This window comes from Dama dama, chromosome 5, assembly GCF_033118175.1.
Source record: "Dama dama isolate Ldn47 chromosome 5, ASM3311817v1, whole genome shotgun sequence".
NCBI lineage: Eukaryota > Metazoa > Chordata > Mammalia > Artiodactyla > Cervidae > Dama > Dama dama.
Window position 1 is genome coordinate 59,964,747 of NC_083685.1, and position 22,373 is coordinate 59,987,119.

Here is a 22,373-nt window from a genome sequence, read left to right on the forward strand (position 1 = left end):
GATAAACCATGGGCTAGGTTAGTCAAGAAAAAAGGGATGGGAGAGCTGCTTCCATGTATAAGTAGAAACATGTGCAAATGACCACAGTTACACAGTATACAGAATTTTGAAGACCTGAATGAAATTAGTGAACTAATAATAAACTGAGACATTTTCAACGAACTACCATCCATTCGCTAAGAAGTACCAGGCTTAGATATTTTCACAGGTGAATGCATTTAAACTTGCAAGAAACAGTTAAATCTATTGGCGTTTGAACTGGTCCACAGCATAGTGAAGAAAAACTTCAAATTCTTTCTGTGACGTGAGGAGGGCATTAACAAACCCTGTCAAAGATAAAGTTGTAGATCAATTTTACTTATGAATATTTATGCAGAGATCTTAAATAATACACCAGCAAATAACAGCAGCACTTTAGCAGTTTAATATTTCAGTCTAAGCTGAGTTCATCCCTGAAATGCAAGGGCGGCTCAATATTCGGGACTACATTAATATAATATAGCATATTACTAGGGCAAAGGAGAAAATCTTTCAGCAGATGCCTAAAAGTACTTGACAAAATTTACATAATTCCTAATAAGTTCAGTTCAGTCATTCAGTTGTGTCTGACTCTTTGCGACCCCATGGACCGCAGCACACCAGGCCTCCCTGTCCATCACCAACTCCCGGAGTCCACCCAAACCCATGCCCATTGAGTCAGTAATGCCATCCAACCATCTTATCCTCTGTCGTCCCCTTCTCCCGCCTTCAGTCTTTCCCAGCATCAGGGTCTTTTCAAATGAGTCAGCTCTTTGCATCAGGTGGCCAAAGTATTGGAGCTTCAGCTTCAACATCAGTCCTTCCAATGAACACCCAGAACTGATTTCCTTTAGGATGGACTGGTTGGATCTCCTTGCAGTCCAAGGGACTCTCAAGAGTCTTCTCCAACACCACAGTTCAAAAGCATCAATTCTTCGTCACTCAGCTTTCTTTATAGTCCAACTCTCATATTCATACATGACCACTGGAGAAACCATAGCCTTGACGAGACGGACATTTGTTGGCAAAGTAATGTCTCTGCTTTTTAATATGTTGTCTAGATTGGTCATAACTTTCCTTCCGAGGAGTAAACGTCTTTTAATTTCATGGCTGCAATCACCATCTGCAGTGATTTTGGAGCCCCCCAAAATAAAGTCAGCCGCTGTTTCCCCATTGATTTGCCATGAAGTGATGGGACAGGATGCCATGATCTTAGTTTTCTGAATGTTGAACTTTAAGCCAACTATTTCACTCTCCTCTTTCACTTTCATCAAGAGGCTTTTTAGTTCTTCTTCACCTTCTGCCATAGAGTGGTGTCATCTGCATATCTGATGTGATTGACATTTCTCCCGGCAATCTTGATTCCAGCTTGTGCTTCTTCCAGCCCAACGTTTCTCAGGATGTACTCTGCATGTAAGTTAAATAAGCAGGGTGACAGTATACAGCCTTGACGTACTCCTTTTCCTATTTGGAACCAGTCTGTTGTTCCATGTCCAGTTCTAACTGTTGCTTCCTGACCTGCATACACGTTTTTCAAGAGGCAGATCAGGTGGTCTGGTATTCCCACCTCTTTCAGAATTTTCCACAGTTTATTGTGATCCACACAGTCAAAGACTTTGGCATAGTCAATAAAGCAGAAATAGATGTTTTTTTGGAACTCTCTTGCTTTTTCAATGATCCAGTGGATGTTGGCAATTTGACCTCTGGTTCCTCTGCCTTTTCTAAAACCAGCTTGAACATCTGGAAGTTCACAGTTCATGTATTGCTGAGGCCTGGCTTGGAGAATTTTGAGCATTACTTTACTAGCGTGTGAGATGAGTGCAATTGTGCGGTAGTTTGAGCATTCTTTGGCATTGCCTTTCTTTGGGGTTGGAATGAAAACTGACTTTTTCCAGTCCTGTGGCCGCTGCTGAGTTTTCCAAATTTGCTGGCATATTGCATGCAGCACTTTCTCAGCATCATCTTATGGAATTTGAAATAGCTCAACTGGAATTCCATCACCTCCACTAGCTTTGTTCGTAGTGATGCTTCCTAAGGTCCACTTGAATTCCTAGTAAAACACTTTAACAAAGTAGAAATTGTGAATACTTCCTTAAAGTGATATAAAATGTGTATTTTAATGTATTTTAACCCAAAAGATAGAGTTTTCATCATTAAAATGCTCAAAATGTTGAAATTCTGACCTGACTTGCTGTTTACTTAACTGTTATCCTAGGATTACTAAACAAGAAAGGAGAGAAAAAAAAGGAGTTGGTATGAAAGCTGGAAGGGGAAAATGTTAGATTATTTGCAAATTAGATTGCGTACGTAGGTAGCCCAAGAAAGCAGATTGAAGAACTTTTTTCAATACATTTGATGTATTAGGTACATCAAATGATTCTTTGAGATGAAGGATTAAAAGTAATCACCCCGTTGATAGCTTCCTTGTATACAACAAAAATCAGAAGATACAGTGAGAGAATAGGCTATATCATTGATGTCGTTCGAAAAGATACATTACCTGAGTGTAAACCTAACTCAAGAAAGGATAAATTATCCAGTTGTAAGCGTAAATCAAGAGATGAAGAACACCTACTTGATGAAAATTGTAATGTTCCACTAAGGAATGTGAGAGAAGTAAATCTCATTATTATTGTTCAGTTGCTAACTCATGTCAGACTCTTTTTGACCCCATGGATTGCAGCATGCCAGGCTCTTCTGTCCTCTGCTATCTCCTGGAGTTTGCTAAAATTCATGTGCATTGAGTTGGTGATGCTATCTAACCATCTCGTCCTCTACTGCCCCCTTCTCCTTTTGCCTTCAGTCTTTCTGAGCCTCAGGACCTTTTCTAATGAATTGACTCTTCACATCAGGTGGCCAAAGTATTGGAGCTTCAGCATCAGTCCTTCCAGTGAATATTTAGGGTTGACATAAGTGGTCTTCTCTGTGGCCGATGTAAGTGTGAGTTGGCGCAGCCTTTCTGAAATGGTTTGGCAGTGTCCAGCAAAGATTAAAATGCACTCCTACTTTGAAGGCAATCTCTGCTACAAAATACTCTAGAGATATTCTCTCAAAATTTTGCAAATATGTCAAACATGTTCACTGCCATGTGTATATCGCAGTGGAAAAAGTCAGAAGCAGATAGTCTTCAGTGACAGGGGAGAACATTAAATTACATGCTCCCAAGAAGAAACATGGGTAACTCATTACAAAATGAGGTAGATTTGTAAATGCTGATACTGGTTGTGGTGGACACATTCTAAGGTGACCCAATATTCAAGGCCCTTGAGCACTGGTGGGACCTGCTTGATTCTAACCAGTTAGGACCCAAGCGGATGATTTCTTTCCTGAGACTGTTTGGTTCTGTAAGACTCCAGTGGATCAGACTGGAGAGAGGTTCCCCTGCTGGCCTGAAAGAAGCAAATAGTCATGTTGTGAACTACCTATGGAGAGGACCGCAAGGCAGGGCACTGCAGGCAACCTCCAGCCCGTAGTCAGCAAGAAGTCAGGACTCAGTCCTCTGACTGCATGGAAATGAGTTCCGCCAGTGGCCCAAATGGGCTTGGAAGCAGAGTCATCCCCAGTGGAGCCTCCATAATTCAGGCTGGTGGATCCGTTGATGACAGCCTTGTGAGCTGAGGACCTGGGCAGGGGCCCAAGTTAAGATGTGCCTGGAAGCCTGACACTTGGAAACTTTGAGATAATTCTTTTCTAGTTCTTGTTATATGTAAGAAAGTTATAAAATGTATATTTAACTTTGCTATATAGCACAAGAATTAGAAAACACAATAATAGTAGATGTATTATTTTCAGCCTATAAATTTATAGTCTTTTGTTAGACAGTAATAGTAAATGAATACACTGAAATTGAATGATCTCTAGGACTCTGACATCCTGTCTCACTGTGAATTAAAAACAAACAAATAAAAAAAAACAACTCATGCTGTTTACTGATGCAGCTTCCCTTTCATACCCTCATGCACTGCATTCCAGTCACCTGGGCTCCAGTTAGCATTTGAATGGATAATTAAAAATTGAAGTGATGTACCGTATCTCTATTATGATCCTTTGTGTGTTAAAATACATACATAGAAATTACACATGTAAGCAGGCATATGCATAGGCAACTTTTAAAATTTTCTTAGGAAAAAAAATCAAAGAAACGATTGACAATGATTACCTTGGTGGGGAGAAAGGGACTTTGTATTTTTCCAATGTTCTTTGTCAATAATATCATTACAGTGATGGGGGAGATTATGACTCATTTGTAGTTTTCTTCTTAGACTTAAATAATAAGCCAGGGAAGTCTGCTCAAGGTTATGTGGCAGCCTGGCTGGGAAGGAAGTTTGGGGGAGAATGGATATGTGTACATATATGGCTGAGTCTCTTCGCTGTTCACTTGAAACTATCATGATATCGTTAATCAGCTATACCCCAACACAAAATAAAAAGTTTTTAAAAAATTAAAAAAGAGAGAGGAGGATATATGTGTACATGTGACTGACTCACATTATACACAGAAGCTAACACAAGATTGTAAAGCAATTATATTCTAACAAAAAGAATGTAGAGAAAAAAATAACACGCTAAGTACCACAGACTTAAATTTACATTACAAGGTAAATAAATACACTAGCCCTGAATCTCAGTGCAAAAATATCTGTCAGTTTGACTAATCTATTGGATAAAATTGGAAATCACTAGAGGGATCAGGTTTCAGTTTGAAGAACCTTTAAAAAAAATAAGTCTAAATCTTTTTTGAGTTTGAGCTCCTTACATTCTTCCATATCCTTTGTGATAAATGGAGCTCTTTTGTGGCTGTCTTGTCCTCAGATGACAAAGACTTGAAACAGTCATGAGCGAAGTATTGGTATTTATGACATATTTAGCACATTATATTTATTGTAAAGTGCTTCTGTCTTGAAGTTACTTTGGGGATAGTTATTTTGCTCATCTTACGTCTGGGCCTGCACATGATACCGGATGAAACCTGAAATAAATGTGTCTCTTGGTGGCCTATCACATTCTTTCTGTTTTTGTAGAGACAGGAGAGTCTGTGTCTCCTTCTGTTAAACCTCAGTGGACTCTGAAGTGACTGAGCATTAGACTGCGGCAGAAGTGACTCAGAGCTGTGGCTGGGACAGACCAACCCCTTCCCTCCTCTTGCCCACCCAGAAGTCCACTGCGTGGAGGACATCTGGTCTCCCCGAGAGTGGCGGGCTGCGAGGAGGCTCCTGCTCGCCATGGGCAGAGGCTGCGTAGCTGAGAGAGGCCCGGCCAGCCCCAGCTCCTGCAGCCTGTCCATCCTAGGTGTTATCCCAGACTCCAGCAGAACTCCACCGACAGCCAAAACTGAGCTTTCAGACTCTGGGCCCAGTCCCAGGCCGAGCAATGTCCAGTGCTTTGCCAGATCACTGCAAGGCTGCTTGGGCCTGCTGTGCCATGCCCAGATCCCTGGGCCGGAGAATTAGGAGCATAATTAAGTAGAGGCTGGTGGAAACCATTCGCTTTTGGAGAGCCTGTTCTGTTGTGATAAATAGCAGTATCCCACTATTTTGGTGGAAATGAATTTTGGTTTAGTGAGTGCCTTTCCCTGTTGCCTTCCAGAGCCATGTGCTTCTAGATGGAAAATGGAGTTTCTTTTGTTTTTTTTTTTTAAGAATTTATTTTTATTGGAGTATAGTTGTTCTACCGTGTCGTGCTAGTTCCTGCTGTATGGCAAAGTGAATCAGTTGTATATAGGTACATATTTCCCCTCTTTTTTAGCTTTCCTTCCTATTTAGGTCACTAAAGATTGTTGAATAGAATTCCCTGGGCTGTACGCTAGGTTCTCATTAGTTATCCATTTATACGTAGTAGTGTATACACGTCAATCTCACTCTGCCAATGCATCCCACTCCCCATTCCCTTCTTGATAGCCATAAGTTTGTTCTGTAGCTGTGTCTTTTTTCTGCTTTGCAAGTAAGTTCATCTGGACCATTCTTCTAGATTTCATATACGTGCATTCATATATAATATTTGTTTTTCTCTGTCTGACTTCACTCAGTATGACAGTCTCTAGGTTATCCCCATCTCTGCAAATGGTGCTATTTCATTCCCTTTTGTGGCTGAGTAATATTCCTTTGTGTATATGTACCACATCTTCTTTATCCATTCCTCTGTTGATGGATATTTAGGTTGCTTCTATGTCCTGGCTGTTGTAAATATTGCTGCAGTGAGCATCAGGGTACATGTACCTTTTTGTTGTTGTTGTTGGCATTTTGCTAAATTTATTTGTTTATTTATTTCTGCTTGTGCTGCTGCTTTTTAAAATTTTTTTTATTGAAGAATAATTGCTTTACAGAATTTTGTTGTTTTCTGTCAAACCTCAATATGAATCAGCTATACATATATTCCCTCCCGTTTGAACCTCCCTCCATCTCCTGCCCCACCCCACCCCTCTAGGTTGATACAGAGCCCCTGTTTGAGTTTCCTGAGACATACAGCAAATTCCCGTTGGCTGTCTATTTTACACATGGTAATGTAAGTTTCCATGTTACTCTTTCCATACATCTCACCCTCTCCTCCCCTTTCCCCATGTCCATAAGTCTATTCTCTATGTCTGTTTCTCCATTGCTGTCCTGTAAATAAATTCTTCAATACCATTTTTCTAGATTCTGTATATATGTGTTAGAATATGATATTTATCTTTCTCTTTCTGACTCACTTCACTCTGTATAATAGATTCTAAGTCCATCCACCTCATCAGAACTGACTCAAGTGTGTTCCTTTTTATGACTAAGTAATATTCCATTGTGTATGTGTACCACAACTTCTTTATCCATTCATCTGTTGACGGACATCTAGGTTGCTTCCATGTTCTAGCTATTGTAAATAGTGCTGCAATAAAAAATGGATACATGTGTCTCTTTCAATTTTGGTTTCCTCAGGATATATGGCTAGGAGTGGGATTGCTGGGTCATATGGTGGTTTTATTACTAGTTTTTAAAGGAATCTCCATACTGTCTTCCATAGTGGCTGTATCAGTTTACATTCCCACCAACAGTGCAAGAGTAGTCCCTTTTCTCCACACCCTCTCCAGCATTTATTATTTGTAGATTTTTTGAGAAGGACCATTCTGACCAGTGAAGGGTGATATCTCATTGTAGTTCTGATTTGCATTTCTGTGGTAGCATGTACCTTTTTGAACTAAAGTTTTCTCCGAGTATATGCCCAGTAGTGATATTGCTGGGTCATAGTATAGTTCTATTTTCAGTCTTTTGAGGAACCTCTGTACTATTCTCCATAGTGGTTACACCAATTTACATTCCCACCAACAGTGTAGGAGGGTTCTGAAAAGAGAATATTTTTAAAGGTTATATATTTATAGACCAACATGTTGTCTACATCTTTTCATTCAATAAAAGTTCTTAAAAATGAAAATGCAGTGCAGGTTCTGCAGGTTATATAGCTTCTTCTCATACCATTCTCCCCATATTAGCAGCTCGTTTAGAGCTCTGTCCACCTGGCCAAGATTTCCACCTCCTCTGCCCTTCTCTCTTTCATCCTTTCCCCACACATGTACTTGACTCCTCAGTTGAACTCTCACGTCTTTTGGGGAATGGTAACAGTGGGACTGTAACACATGCATAATTTTGTGTGTGTGTCTGCATATTTTTGTGTACTATGATACAGGAAAATCAGGTTAGAATGTCAACAGGTGCTGTGGCCTTTAGGAAACTTCTAAGAGGCTAATTATTATACTCTTGGACATGTCTGTGGAAGAATTATAAAGTTAGTATTTCACAGGCCAAATAAGAGTGACTTTATTGATGACTATATTTATGAATGGTAACAGTTTACAAAGCCTTAGCATTTACTTGTTAATATCTGGCTTGTTCTTCTTTGGGAAAGAGAAAATCAGATTAAAAGGAATATTAAGATGGGTCTGGGTCAGCCCTTTGGCATGTTGATATGCATGCACTGCAGATGAAATCAGAACCCTGAACATGGCCAACTTGGAGTACAGAAAGAAAGTTCAAGTCCTGGCATGGCACAGCCTTTGTTTATCAGGGATTTGGTAAGGTTGCCCTGTCCTGCAGAAAAGGGTGACAGGTCAGCTTGACAGTCTGGCTTCTGTATTGAGCAGAGTGAGTCAGTTGGCTCAAAGAACTTGGTGAGTGAGACTGTCTTTAGGGGATAGGCATGTATTTTCTCACCTACAGATGCATGGGTCAGCTATTTGAGCCCTGTGTGTAGTATTTGAACCTCTTTTGGAATGCCCCAGTCTTATCTTATAAAACTTTTGTGACATGGAACTCAGTATCTCCCAAATTGACCTGCCCAGCAGTTGTGTAACTTAACCAACCCAGAAAGTTGTTTCCCCTCATACTCAGCTGACATGTGCCTTTTTATATTCTCAGCCCAGTAGCCCTGGTTAAACCTCTGGGTCAAGGACAAGGTGAATCCCTCTTCCACATAAGACTGGTTTTAGAATCTGAGAATTGGTATAGTGACCTGTTGAGTTTCTTTCTGGGTCCTTCACTTGTATAACTTCCTGGTTACATTCTGTAATGTACTTTATTTTTTTTTTAATTTTTGTTTTTTTAAATTATAAAAGTATGCTAGCACATTTGTAGAAGACTTAGAAAATACATAACAAGGTTATATATAGTTCTACTACATATTATGGTTATTTTTTAAGTAGATAAATTAAGATTTTTAATTGGAATTTCAATATCAAACTCTCAAAAATTAATAGAATGAATATACAGAGAAGTAGAAGGATATAGTAGACCTGAAAAGCACTGTGAACCAATTCAACATAATTATTTTTCATTTGTTTTTATTAGTTGGAGGCTAATTACTTTACAATACTGTAGTGGTTTTTGCCATACAATGATATGAATCAGCCATGGATTTACATGTGTTCCCCATCCTGAACCCCCCCTCCCACCTCCCTCCCTACCCCATCCCTCTGGGTCATCCCAGTGCACTTGTCTCATGCATCCAGCCTGGACTGGTGATCTGTTTCACACTTGATAATATACATGTTTCAGTGCTGTTCTCTCAGATCATCCCCCCCTCGCCTTCTCCGATAGAGTCCAAAAGTCTGTTCTATACATCCATGTTTCTTTTTCTGTCTTGCATATAGGGTTATTGTTACCATCTTTCTAAATTCCATATATATACGTTAGTATACTGTATTGGTGTTTATCTTTCTGGCTTACTTCACTCTGTATAATGGGCTTCAGTTTCATCCACCTCATTAGAACTGCTTCGAATGTATTCTATTTAATGGCTGAGTAATATTCCATTGTGTATATGTACCACAGCTTTCTTATCCATTCGTCTGCTGATGGGCATCTAGGTTGCTTCCATGTCCTGGCTATTATAAACAGTGCTGCAATGAACATTGGGGTACACAACATAATTTTATATCAATTTTGCATACAATTTGCTCACAATTTTCACACAACTGTGGGATACAAATTCTGTTCAAGTTCCCATAGGGTGTAAACTACCAGACACTAGAACATATCCTAGGACATAAAACAAGGTGCAAAAGTTTCATGGTCTAAAGATATTGAAATCATACAGAGTTTGTTGTCACGATGGAATTATGTTAGAAATCAATATCAAAAGATACTTGAAAATAACCCACATATTTTCTAGTGCAGTGTGACATTTGCCAAGAGAGATCTTTGATTTAGCCATTGAAAGCCTCAAAAAAGTTAGACTGATTAATGTCGATGTATGGCAAAAACTACAATATTGTAAAGTAATTAGACTTCAATTAAAAAAATTAATTTTTTTTAAAAGTTAGACTGAAAGAAACAAAGGGTGACTGCAGAGAAGAAAGCATTTAAGTGAGAAGTTAGTGTCAAAATGAGAAATTAAAGATACTTTAAACAAAATCCCATGTATTTGGAAATTAAATGTCCACTTTTAAATGATGAGTCTATCTAAGAAGCCATAACAAGGAAAATTAGAACGTATTTGTAATTGAATAAAAAATGAAAACAGAATTTACCAGAATTTGTTGTATGCAGCAAGTGATAGAGTATTATTAACTAAAGTACAGATTATATTCACATTACACAAAATTTTAAGCTAATATCCATTATTTGCTTTGATGTACTTTATAATAAGAAATATATGTTTGGTTTTCATCCATGGTACCTGGCACACAGCACCCCAAACACTTGGAATTTCCTGAGTAATAAGAGTGCTAGGAGGATCTTTGTTATATTTTCTTTCTCGTCCATAGTTCCTCAAGTTGCTTCAGGGCCATGAAAATGAAATGGGTATCTTCCTTTCATGAGAATTCTCTTTGCACCATGACTGAGCTTATGTTAATTAGGTGGCTTTTGGAAAGTGCCTAAGTGTGAGGGCAGGTTGTCAGAGAACCAACCATGAATAAAGGATTGGAACTTTCAGTCCCACCCCCTGATTTGTGGGGGGGTGGGGGGGGGCTGGAGGTTGAATCTGTCACCAGTGGCCGATGGTTTAATCAGTTGTGCCTGTGTATTGGAGCCTCCATAAAAACCCGAAAGGAGGGACTTCAGAGAACATTCAGGTTGGGGAACCAGAAAGCTTCTGCATGCTACTCTGCCCGTCGCCAAGCTTCCAGAGGACGGAAGCCCCTTTAGAACCTTGCCGCACGCATCTCTTCATTCGGTTGTTGATTCTTACCCTTACACGTCCTTTGTGATAAATTGCTGAACTAGTGAGTGTGTGGGTTTCCTGAATTCTCTGAGCCACTCTAAAAGATGAATTGAACCCAAGGAAAGGGGGTTGTGGGAACCTCTGGTTTATAGTCAGTCTATTAGAACCAGATGTTCTGGTTCCAGATGTTCAAGATGGATTTAGAAAAGACAGAGGAACCAGAGATCAAATTGCTAACATCCTTTGGATCATAGAAAAAGCAAGAGAATTCCAGAAAAACATCTACTTCTGCTTTATTGACTACACTAAAGCTTTTGACTGTGTGGATCACGACAAACCGTGGAAAATACTTAAAGAGATGGAAATACCAGACCATCTTACCTGCGTCCTGAGAAATGTGTATGCAGGTCAAGAAGCAACAGTTAGAACTGGACATGGAACAACAGACTGGTTCCAAATCAGGAAAGGAGTACGTCAAGGCTGAATATTGTCACCCCGCTTATTTAATTTAATGCAGAGTACATCATGTGAAATTCTAGGTTGGATGAAAGCACAAGCTGCAATTAAGATTGCTGGGAGAAATATCAGTAACCTCAAATATACAGATGACACTACCCTATGGCAGAAAGTGAAGAAGAACTAAAGAGCCTCTTGATGAAAGTGAAAGAGAGGAGAGTGAAAAAGTTGGCTTAAAACTCAACAGTCAGAAAACTAAGATCATGGCATCCGGTCCCATCACTTCATGGCAAATAGATGGGGAAACAATGGAAACAGTGACAGACTTTCTTTTCTTGGGTTCCAAAATCACTGCAGATGGTAACTCCAGCCATGAACTTAAAAGATGCTCCTTGAAAGAAAAGCAAAAACAAACCTAGACAGCACATTAAAAAGCAGAGACATTACTTTGCCAACAAAGGTCTGTCTAGTCAAAGCTATGGTTTTTCCAGGAGTCATGTATGGATGTGAGAGTTGGACTATAAAGAAAGCTGAGCACGGAAGAATTGATGCTTTTAAACTGTGGTGTTGGAGAAGACTCTTGAGAGTTTCTTGGACTGCAAGGAGATCCAACCAGTCCATCCTAAAGGAAATCAGTCCTGAATATTCATTGGAAGGACTGATGCTGAAGCTGAAGCTCCAACACTTTGGCTGCCTGATGCAAAGAGCTGACTCATTTGAAAAGACCCTGATGCTGGGAAAGATTGAAGGCAGGAGAAGAAGGGGACGACAGAGGATGAGATGGTTGGATGGCATCACTGACTCGATGGACATGAGTTTGAGCAAGCTCCGGGAGTTAGTGATGGACAGGGAAGCCTGGCGTGCTGCGGTCCATGGGATCGCAAAGAGTCAGATACGACTGAGCAACTGAACTGAACTGATCAGAACCACAGGTTACAACCTGGACTTGTGATTGGCACCTGAAGTAGGAGTTAGTTTTGTGGGACTGAAATTTCAACCTGTGCGGGCTGATCCTGTCTTCAGGTAGATAGAGTCAGAATTGTGTCAGATTGTAGAATACCCAGTGGGTGTCAGGAAGTTGCTTATTGGTGGGGGGAAACTTTCACTACTTTCTGGAATTGATGACTGGAACCCTTGCACCCCACCAGGGACACTTCTGTTGCTTAGAGTCTCTTACCGTGGAACAGAGTGCAATGCGCTTTCCTGGTCCAGTCAGTAAGGAGTACAGGTGGGATGAGCCTCCTTCCCATTCTGGTGTATTCTGTGTCCTGTAACCCTGTCTGTGATGTCATCAGCTTGCCAGCCTTGCCCTGTGGTAGCCTCATCCTGCCCTCACTGTCCACAGAGCTGGCTTTTTCCTGGTGGTGGTTGAAGTAGCTAGTCTCTGTTCTCTAATGTGGGACTGCTGTGTAGACGTGTAGGTACTGCTCGATAGTTTTTCCCTTTAGATCCTGCCTTGCTTGTTGATTTGTTTCCAAACTGCTGAGCAATTGGGCACATTTCTCACTCAGAAAATTATTCAGTACCTCTCCCAATTTTGTATTGTCTGCTGATGAAGACCAAGTCATGGATAACAAATATTGAACTACTCTCTGACGCATACCACTAGAAATGTTTCTCTGGGTTTACAGCAGTAGTTCTCAATCTCCAGGGGATGTTTAGCAAAGTGTGGAGACATTTTTGATTGTTACATCTGGGGTGGAGTAGAGTCTGGGATGCTGCTAACAGGCACAGAATAGCTCCTTCAACAAAAGTGATCAGGGACTTCCTTGGTTGTCCAGTGGTTAACTCTGTGCTACCAATGCAGGGGGAGCAGGTTCGATCCCTGTTTAGGGAACTAAGATTCCACATGCTGAGTGACCAAGAAAAAAAAAAAAAAAAAAGAATGATCAGACCCAAAATATCTGTGTTTCTGAGGTGAGAAACTCTCTGGACCGATGTAATTTTCCTACAGAGTGTCTGGTGGGGATGATATATTTTTTTTTTCTTCATTTATTTTTATTAGTTGGAGGCTAATTCCTTTACAGTATTGTAGTGGTTTTTGTCATACATTGACATGAATCAGCCATGGATTTATATGTATTCCCCATCCTAAGCAGGCTTGTCATATCAGCATGTAAGATAGAGATTCTCAAAGTGTGAACTGGGGTCCCCCGAGACCCTTTCAGAGGTCTGTAAGGTGACTGCCTTTTTCACTTATTCTTTTACAACTGTAGAGTGGAGTTTTCCAGGGGTGATGTGACATCTCGTATCAAAATAGATTGAATGCAGAAGCAAATATGAGAATCCTGCTGTCTTCGTTTAAATCTGACAGGAAATAGACTTACAAAATATAAAATAATGCCATTTTTTTTCACTGAATTATTTTTGTTTTGGAAAATATTTTTTCATGAGATGGTATGTTATTATGTAATGGTTTTTTAATCAACTAATATGTCTTTGAAAAATTTTAAATTTTAATTCCTATTTCTAGCACTGGGAATATCAGTAGAATCCACACAAAGAAAAGTTCTTTGGAACCTAATAATTTTTACGAGTATAAAGAGGCACTGAGATGACAGATTTTAAGTGCCTTTGACTGGTCTGTATTTCTTCATTTTCCATGCAGGGATACCCTGTCATGAGCCACAGTTTCTACGGCCTTGTTAACATGTAGGTGCAGACTCACAGACTTGGGAGGGCGGGCTTGTGGTTGACAAGGGGGGTTGAAGGGAGGATGAATTGGGAGGCTGGGATTGCCGTACGCACATTGCTATATATAAAATAGATAACTGACAAGGGCCTGCTGTATGGCCAGGGGATTCTCCTCAGTACTCTGTGATGATCTACATGGGGAAGGCATCTAAAAATGAGTGGATGGATGTATGTTTGTAACGGATTCACTCTGCAGTACACCTAAAACTAACATGACATTGCGAATCAACTGTACTCCAATATGAAATAAAAATGCTTTTAGAGGGGTCTCTTTTTCGTGGCGCCTTGGAGGCTGTCGGCCACTTCAGAATGAAGCTGAACATCTCTTTCCCGGCCACTGGCTGCCAGAAGCTCATTGAAGTGGACGATGAACGAAAACTTCGTACCTTCTACGAGAAGCGTATGGCCACAGAAGTTGCTGCTGACGCTCTGGGTGAAGAATGGAAGGGTTATGTGGTCCGAATCAGTGGCGGGAACGATAAGCAGGGTTTCCCCATGAAGCAGTGTGTCTTGACCCATGGCCGAGTTAGCCTGCTACTGAGTAAGGGGCATTCCTGTTACAGACCAAGGAGGACTGGAGAGAGAAAGCGCAAATCTGTACGGGGTTGCATTGTGGATGCCAATCTGAGTGTTGTCAACTTGGTCATCGTGAAAAAAAGAGAGAAGGATATTCCTGGACTCACTGATACTACAGTGCCTCGTCGCCTGGGTCCCAAAAGAGCTAGCAGAATCCGCAAACTTTTCAATCTCTCTAAAGAAGATGACGTCCGCCAGTATGTTGTGCGAAAGCCCCTAAACAAAGAAGGTAAGAAACCTAGGACTAAAGCACCCAAGATTCAGCGTCTCGTGACTCCACGAGTTCTGCAACACAAATGCCGGCGTATTGCTCTGAAGAAACAGCGTACTAAGAAAAACAAAGAAGAGACTGCAGAATATGCTAAACTTTTGGCCAAGAGAATGAAGGAGGCCAAAGAAAAACGGCAGGAACAGATTGCCAAGAGAAGGAGGCTGTCCTCTCTGAGAGCTTCTACTTCTGAGTCCAGTCAAAAATGAGATGTTCTAAGAGTAACAAATAAATAAGATCAGACATCAAAAAAAAAAAAAAAAAAAAAAAAGCTTTTAGAAAGTGAGTTCACAAAAGAGGGAAGAAAAAGAATGTAGATGTACAAGCTGTTGGTCTGTTTCCCAGCCTGGAAGCCCTGGACTGGAGGAAATGAGTTGGCAGCTTCCTAGTTAACCTGCGCAGTCCCGGATATCCTCTCTGCTTTTCCAGCTGCTCACCATTCCTTTAACAATCAGTGCAGAGCCTGAGCTGGAATCTCCATTTTTCAGAGTTGTCAGTTTCAGGTCCCCGGCCCCCATCATGTAAACCATCTCTCAGTCACTAAGTCGTGTCAGACTCTTCATGACCCCATGGACTGCAGCATGCCAAAAAAAGCAGAGTTAAGATTAAATTTTTGAAAATATCTTTGGCCCCTTGATTCTTGGGTTGGAAAGATCCCCTGGAGAAGGGATAGGCTACCCACTCCAGTATTCTGGCCTGGTGAATTCCATGGACTGTACAGTCCATGGGGTCAGAAAGAGTCGGACATGACTCAGAGACTTTCACTTTCACTCTGGCCCTTTGAGCAGGCTTTCCTTTCAGGCCCTAAAGTGGTGGAAGCATCCTTAACCTCATGCAGAATATTTTGAAATCTGCTCGCATGAAAACTAAGTCTGGCATCTGAATAAGGGATAATACTGTTTCATGGAGTAAAAATGGGGCTTAACTCTTGAACTTTTGTTAGTTTTTGAAATCATGGTTACTCTGGTTAACTAATTCAAAACTTCATAGAAATCCGTGATTTGGTCTTGGTTGGATAGATAAGGTTTCCAGTAATGTTTGCTTTTACCCTTTCATTCTGCCATGAAGGTGGAGGAAGAATAAAGTTCTGCCATAGTGAAGTGTGGGAGGAATAGAGTGATTGAACAGTGCATTGACTTGTGTTAATAATGTGGTGTTGGAGTTGCTAGAAGTCACCTGGTCTGGTGCAACCCTTCAAATCAGGAAACTGAGGCTTAGAAGACTGAGTTACTCTGCAAGGTCTGAGTTACTCTGCACCTTGGGACAATCAAATGGCAAGTTATTAACAATACTTGTCAAATAAGCAAGGTCATTACTTAACCTTTATGGCCTTGGGGCCCTTTATTAGTAACATGATTACGCACAAATTATTTAATCTCTCCAAACATCTGTTTCCTCAGGTATACCGTTGAAATCAAAATAGCAACCTTTTAGGGCTGTTGATATCTACCTATTTACGTAATACCCTTTCTGTTTTAAAATTGTCCTTTGAAAATTTTCAGACCCATAGCAAGGTTGCAGCAATAGTACAGTAAAGGTTTGTAAGCCCCACACAATGCAATTATTACAGCTATTGTTGTGGAACCCTTTGAGACTAAGTTCCCTTACATTATGACCCCTGATTTCTTCAACATTTGCTTTATAAAAACAAGGACAAGTTCAGGAAGTTTTGCATGGACACTGTATTAAATATATTGTGATTCTAAGTGTGGCCATAGTCCAGCATGTCAATGTAAGTTGGGAATTTCTTATAAATTAGAATTTGGGCCGCCACCACAGCCTGTGAATTAGAATCTATGTTTTCACAAGACCTCCAAGTGAATGTACATGCATCAGTATTTGAGAAGCATTAATATATGGGTTATCCATATTCATGCTTTACCAGTTGTCGGATGACACCTATTACAGAAAAATTGCCCTCAGTGCAGGATCCAATCCAGTGTCGTGCCATGTATTTAATAATTGTCATGTCTCTTTCATCTCCTTTCATTTGGAACTGATTTCTCAGTCTTTGTTTTTCATGATACTGGTACTTTTTAAAGATTTATTTATTTTTGGCTGCGCCGGGTCTTCACTGCTGGTGGGCTTTCTCTGGTTGCGGTGAATGGGGGCCCTCTCTAGTTGTGGTGCGCAGGCTTCTCTTGCTATGGCGCATGGACTGTAGGCACACAGGCTTCAGGAGTCGTGGCACTCAAGCTTAGCTGCCACCTGGCATATGGGATCGTCCTGGAGGAGGGATGAACCTGTGTCCCTGGAATTGGCAGGTGGATTTTTAGCCACTGGACCATCAGGGAAGCCTAATACTGGTACTTTTCAAAGTATGTGGGCCAGTTATTTTTCAGAATGATCTGTTTTGACTTTTTCTTCACAATTACATTCTGATTATATATTTTGGGACAATAGATAAATGATGTTGATTCTTCAGAATCCTTCTGCTGGAAAGTCTTGAATGGCTGGGGACTGGCATCATCTGGAGGCTCCTGTAGTAACTCACCTGTGATGCCTGGGCTGGGGTGACCTGAGAGTGGGCTCCTCTGGGTCTGTTGAGCAGAGGACGTGCACATGAGCCTCTTCCTGTATTTTAGCTTCCTTGTAGAGTGTGGCAGCCTCAGGCCTCCGAGCGAGTATTTCGGCCAACAAGGCAGAGACCAAAGAGCCTTCTTGATTTAGCGTCAAAGACCACAGAGCATCACTAAGCATATGCTGTTGACTGACTCAGTTGGGAACCTGCCTTGGTTCAAGGGGAGGGGATATGAACACCACTTCTTGTGGGGAAGAATGTCAAGGAATTTGTAGCCATGTTTTAAGAGTGGGGTGCCATATGTACACCTATGACTGATTCATGTTGAGGTATGGCAGAAACCAGCCCAATATTGTGAAGCAATTATCCTCCAATTTAAAATAAATAAACAACAACAACAAAAAAAACCCTGCTATGGGTGGTGACTGCCAGATTTCTCAATTATAAATGCGCCGATCTCTTTGTGATTAATGATAATTGATCCATTAGGAGATACCCCAGAATAGTTAAGAATCCATTCGTTCCAGCAGGTTTTTACCTTTTTAGTTAATATTCCCTGATGTTGAGATTTATGTTACATAAAAATCTTAAAACATAAGATGCTCATCTCTCAGTAAATAAGCATATACATAATGATACAGTGTTGGAATCTTTTGTGGTAAGGATAATCATGCATGACCCAATTTGACAGCTTCTAAACATATGATGGCAAATAGATGGGGAAACAATGGAAACAGTGACAGACTTTCTTTTCTTGGGCTCCAAAATCACTGTGGACAATGACTGCAGCCATGACACTTGCAGAAAACAGAAAGAGAAATTAAGGAAACAATACCATTCACCACTGCAACAAAAAGAATAAAATACTTAGGAGTATATCTACCTAAAGAAACAAAAGACCTATACATAGAAAACTATAAAACACTGATGGAAGAAATCAAAGAGGACACAAATAGATGGAGAAATATATTGTGTTCATAGATTGGAAGAATCAATATTGTCAAAATGACTATACTACCTAAAGCAATCTATAGATTCAATGCAATCCCTATCAAGCTACCAACGGTATTTTTCACAGAACTAGAACAAATAATTTCACAATTTGTATGGAAATACAAAAACCTCAAATAGCCAAAGTAATCTTGAGAAAGAAGAATGGAACTGGAGGAATCAACCTGCCTGACTTCAGACTCTACTACAAAGCCACAGTCATCAAGACAGTATGGTACTGGCACAAAGACAGAAATATAGATCAATGGAACAGAATAGAAAGCCCAGAGATAAACCCACGAACCTATGGACACCTTATCTTCAACAAATGAGGCAAGGATACAATTGAAAAAAGACAACCTCTTTAACAAGTGGTGCTGGGAAAACTGGTCAACCATCTGTAAAAGAATGAAACTAGAACACTTTTTAACACCATACACAAAAATAAACTCAAAATGGATTAAAGATCTAAATGTAAGACCAGAAACTATAAAACTCCTAGAGGAGAACATAGGCAAAACACTCTCCGACATAAATCACAGCAAGATGCTCTATGACCCACCTCCCAGAATATTGGAAATAAAAGCAAAAATAAACAAATGGGACCTAATGAAACTTAAAAGCTTTTGCACAACAAAGGAAGCTATAAGCAAGGTGAAAAGACAGCCCTCAGGTTGAGAGAAAATAATAGCAAAGGAAGCAACAGACAAAGGATTAATCTCAAAAATATAAAAGCAACTCCTGCAGCTCAATTCCAGAAAAATAAATGACCCAATCAAAAAATGGGCCAAAGAACTAAACAGACATTTCTCCAAAGAAGACATACAGATGGCTAACAAACACATGAAAAGATGCTCAACATCACTCATTATTAGAGAAATGCAAATCAAAACCACAACGAGGTACCATTACACGCCAGTCAGTATGGCTGCTATCCAAAAGTCTACAAGCAATAAATGCTGGAGAGGGTGTGGAGAAAAGGGAACCCTCTTACACTGTTGGTGGGAATGCAAACTAGTACAGCCGCTATGGAAAACAGTGTGGAGATTTCTTAAAAAACTGGAAATAGAACTGCCATATGACCCAGCAACCCCACTCCTGGGCATACACACTGAGGAAACCAGATCTGAAAGAGACACGTGCACCCCAGTGTTCATCGCAGCACTGTTTATAATAGCCAGGACATGGAAGCAACCTAGATGCCCATCAGCAGATGAATGGATAAGGAAGCTGTGGTACATATACACCATGGAATATTACTCAGCCATTAAAAGAATTCATTTGAATCAGTCCTAATGAGATGGATGAAACTGGAGCCCCTTATACAGAGTGAAGTAAGCCAGAAAGATAAAGAACATTACAGCATACTAACACATATATATGGAATTTAGAAAGGTGATAACGATAACCCTATATGCAAAACAGAAAAAGAGACACAGGTGTATAGAACAGACTTTTGGACTCTGGGAGAAGGCGAGGGTGGGATGTTTCGAGAGCATAGCCTTGAAACATGTATATTATCTGTGGTGAAACATCATCAGCCCAGGTTGGATGCATGAGACAAATGCTCGGGCCTGGTGCACTGGGAAGACCCAGAGGGATCGGGTGGAGAGGGAGGCGGGAGGGGGATCGGGATGGGGAACACATGTAAATCCATGACTGATTCATGTCAATGTGTGACAAAAACCACTACAATATTGTAAAGTAATTAGCCTCCAACTAATAAAAATAAATGGAAAAAAAAAAAAAAGACGCTTGCTCCTTGGAAGAAAAGCTATGACAAACCTAGACAGCATATTAAAAAGCAGAGACATTACTTTGCTGACAAAGATCTGTATAGTCAAAGCTGTGTTTTTTCCAGTAGTCATGTATGGTTGTGAGAGTTGTAAAAAGGGCTGGGCACCGAAAAATTGAAGCTTTTGAACTGTGGTGTTGAGAAGACTCTTGAGAGTCCCTTGGACTGCAAGGAGATCAGACCAGTCAATCCTAAAGGAAATCAACCCTGAATATTCATTGGAAGGATTGATGCTGAAACCGAAGCTCCAATACTTTGGCCACCTGATGTGAAGCTCCAGTACCTTGGCTACCTGATGCAAAGAGCTGACTCATTGGAAAAAACCCTGATGCTGGGAAAGATGGAAAGCAGGAGGAGTAGGGGACGACAGAGGACGAGATGATTTGAAGGCATCACTGACTCCATGGATGTGAGTTTGAGCAAACTCTGGGAGTTGGTGGTGAAGGACAGGGAATCCTGGCGTGCTGTAGTCTATGGGGTGTCAAAGAGTTGGACATGACTGAGAGACTGAACAAATAAACAAAAACGTTTCATACTGATGTTAAGTGGTACTTGATAATTAGAAAATCGACAGCAAAACAGGAGGGGGCTCTGCTCTCTTCAGAGTGTGGTTCGCTGGCTGTTTTATCCTGAATGTTCTCTCTTCTTCCAGTTAAAAGAATACACTTAACGCATCCTTGCACCCTTTGTCCTTATTGGAAACCTGTATGTCAAAGCTGGTCCTAGGTGAAGTGAGCTCAGTGGACGGAAATCTTCCCTTTTTTGCTTCAGGCACAGCTACTGAAGATGGAGGGTGCACAAGTTCCAAACTGAAGTGTAATCCAAGCATCTAAGCATTAACCTTCTGAGACGGTCCCTGTAAGATACAGGAACTAGGTAGAGTTGATGCTTTCATCACGGTTAAGGCTTAAGAAGATAAATTGTGCATCTGCACTGAAGGAAAGGCTACGGTCGGTCTCAGTATGTATGCCCTTCATGTAGCCTTGAGTTGGCAAACATGAGGGTCTAAAACGCTGGGTTGTTTGGAATGTTCTTAAATATATGTATGCCTGATTTCTAAACCCTTAGTTAGAAACACATTTCAGTTGGAAGGTTAAAATCTAGCTGGGCCCTAATGTGTTGAGAAATCGAACCTTGCCCAAAGCTTGTTTCTAACAGATGCATACAGCAGAGGTCACCTCTCAAGTACAGCTAGGGACTGTGTTCTGGTTAACTCTAGGAATCTGGGCCCCACATATAGTTGTCCTGATGGGTTGATTCTTTTAAGAGACAGGTGTTGCATGGGAAGAAAAGGCTCTGAAGAATAGTCATCAGCATTTTAACAGAAATGTTTTTTGTGTGTGGCATGATGGGTGGTTTCATCTTTCAAGAGATTTTTTTTGAGTGTTTATCAGGATTTCTGCAAGGAATATAATGTGTATTAGTTATCACTTCTGTAACAAATAAATTATAATTTGAAAGAAACTTGCTATTAAAAATTGACAACCTAGTCCCATAAATTTTAGAAGCAGTGATAAAAATATAAAGGCTGAAATCACACCTCACCTCTCCCCTTATGCAACTTCTCATAAAATCCCACCATTGATCGCATACAGAACATGGTTTTGCTTTAGGCGTTTTAGGCATTTTAGTCTGATAGCTAAAATGGAAAAAAAAAAAGTGTGTTGCATTATCTATTAAATATGTGGGCCACGCCTCGGGGCGTGCATATTTGGAAAAAGATTTCAGATGATTCTGTTAAATGTAATCATATGCAGGTCTTCAGGAGATGTTTTCTTCACTGATGAAAATTCACACATTTCCTTTTGTAGAATTAGTAGGTCCAGGGCTTATTTTTCTTTTCAGAGATATGGTCATTCCTGCCTACCCAAATCAGTAGGAGTCCTGGCTTACATGCCCAAAGAAAAAAATGTCATTTACCTTGAAAATTTCATTTACCTTGTTGCTGCTGCTGCTGCTAAGTTGCTTCACTCATGTCCGACTCTGTGCAACCCCATAGACGGCAGCCCTCCAGGCTCCCCCATCCCTGGGGTTCTTCAGGCAAGAACACTGGAGTGGGTTGCCATTTCCTTCTCCAGTGCATGAAAGTGAAAACTGAAAGTGAAGTTGCTCGGTCGTGTCCGACCCTTGGCGACCCCGTGGCCTGCAGCCTACCAGGCTCCTCTGTCCATGAGTCAGTTCTAAATGCGTTTGCTTATATTCAGCTTAAAGTTTCACAGGTAACATTGAGGGCATGTCCTACTTTTGTCATAGCCAGAGCTAGCCCTGGCTGGCAGAGATCTCTTTTTGCAGATGCTAGGCTTCCTGTGTCCTGATCTTCTGTGCCACTGTTAGGACCATGTGATTTCTAAGGCAGGTGTGAGTCCTGGAAAGAGGCTAGAGTAACAGAGAAGTAAAAGAACCTCAGGAGAAGTTGTGCACCTAAATTA

General features: G+C 40.7%; 2 protein-coding genes across 4 annotated transcripts in view; both read left to right on the forward strand.

Annotated features, from left to right (window-relative positions):
- Positions 1-22,373, forward strand: part of ARHGAP10 (Rho GTPase activating protein 10) — a 368,778-nt gene that overhangs the window by 270,387 nt on the left and 76,018 nt on the right. The window lies entirely within an intron of this gene.
- Positions 14,032-14,884, forward strand: LOC133056760 (small ribosomal subunit protein eS6-like). The gene has a single exon (XM_061142468.1). The coding sequence runs from the start codon at positions 14,047-14,049 to the stop codon at positions 14,845-14,847; it is 801 nt and encodes a 266-aa protein (XP_060998451.1). The 5' UTR covers positions 14,032-14,046; the 3' UTR covers positions 14,848-14,884.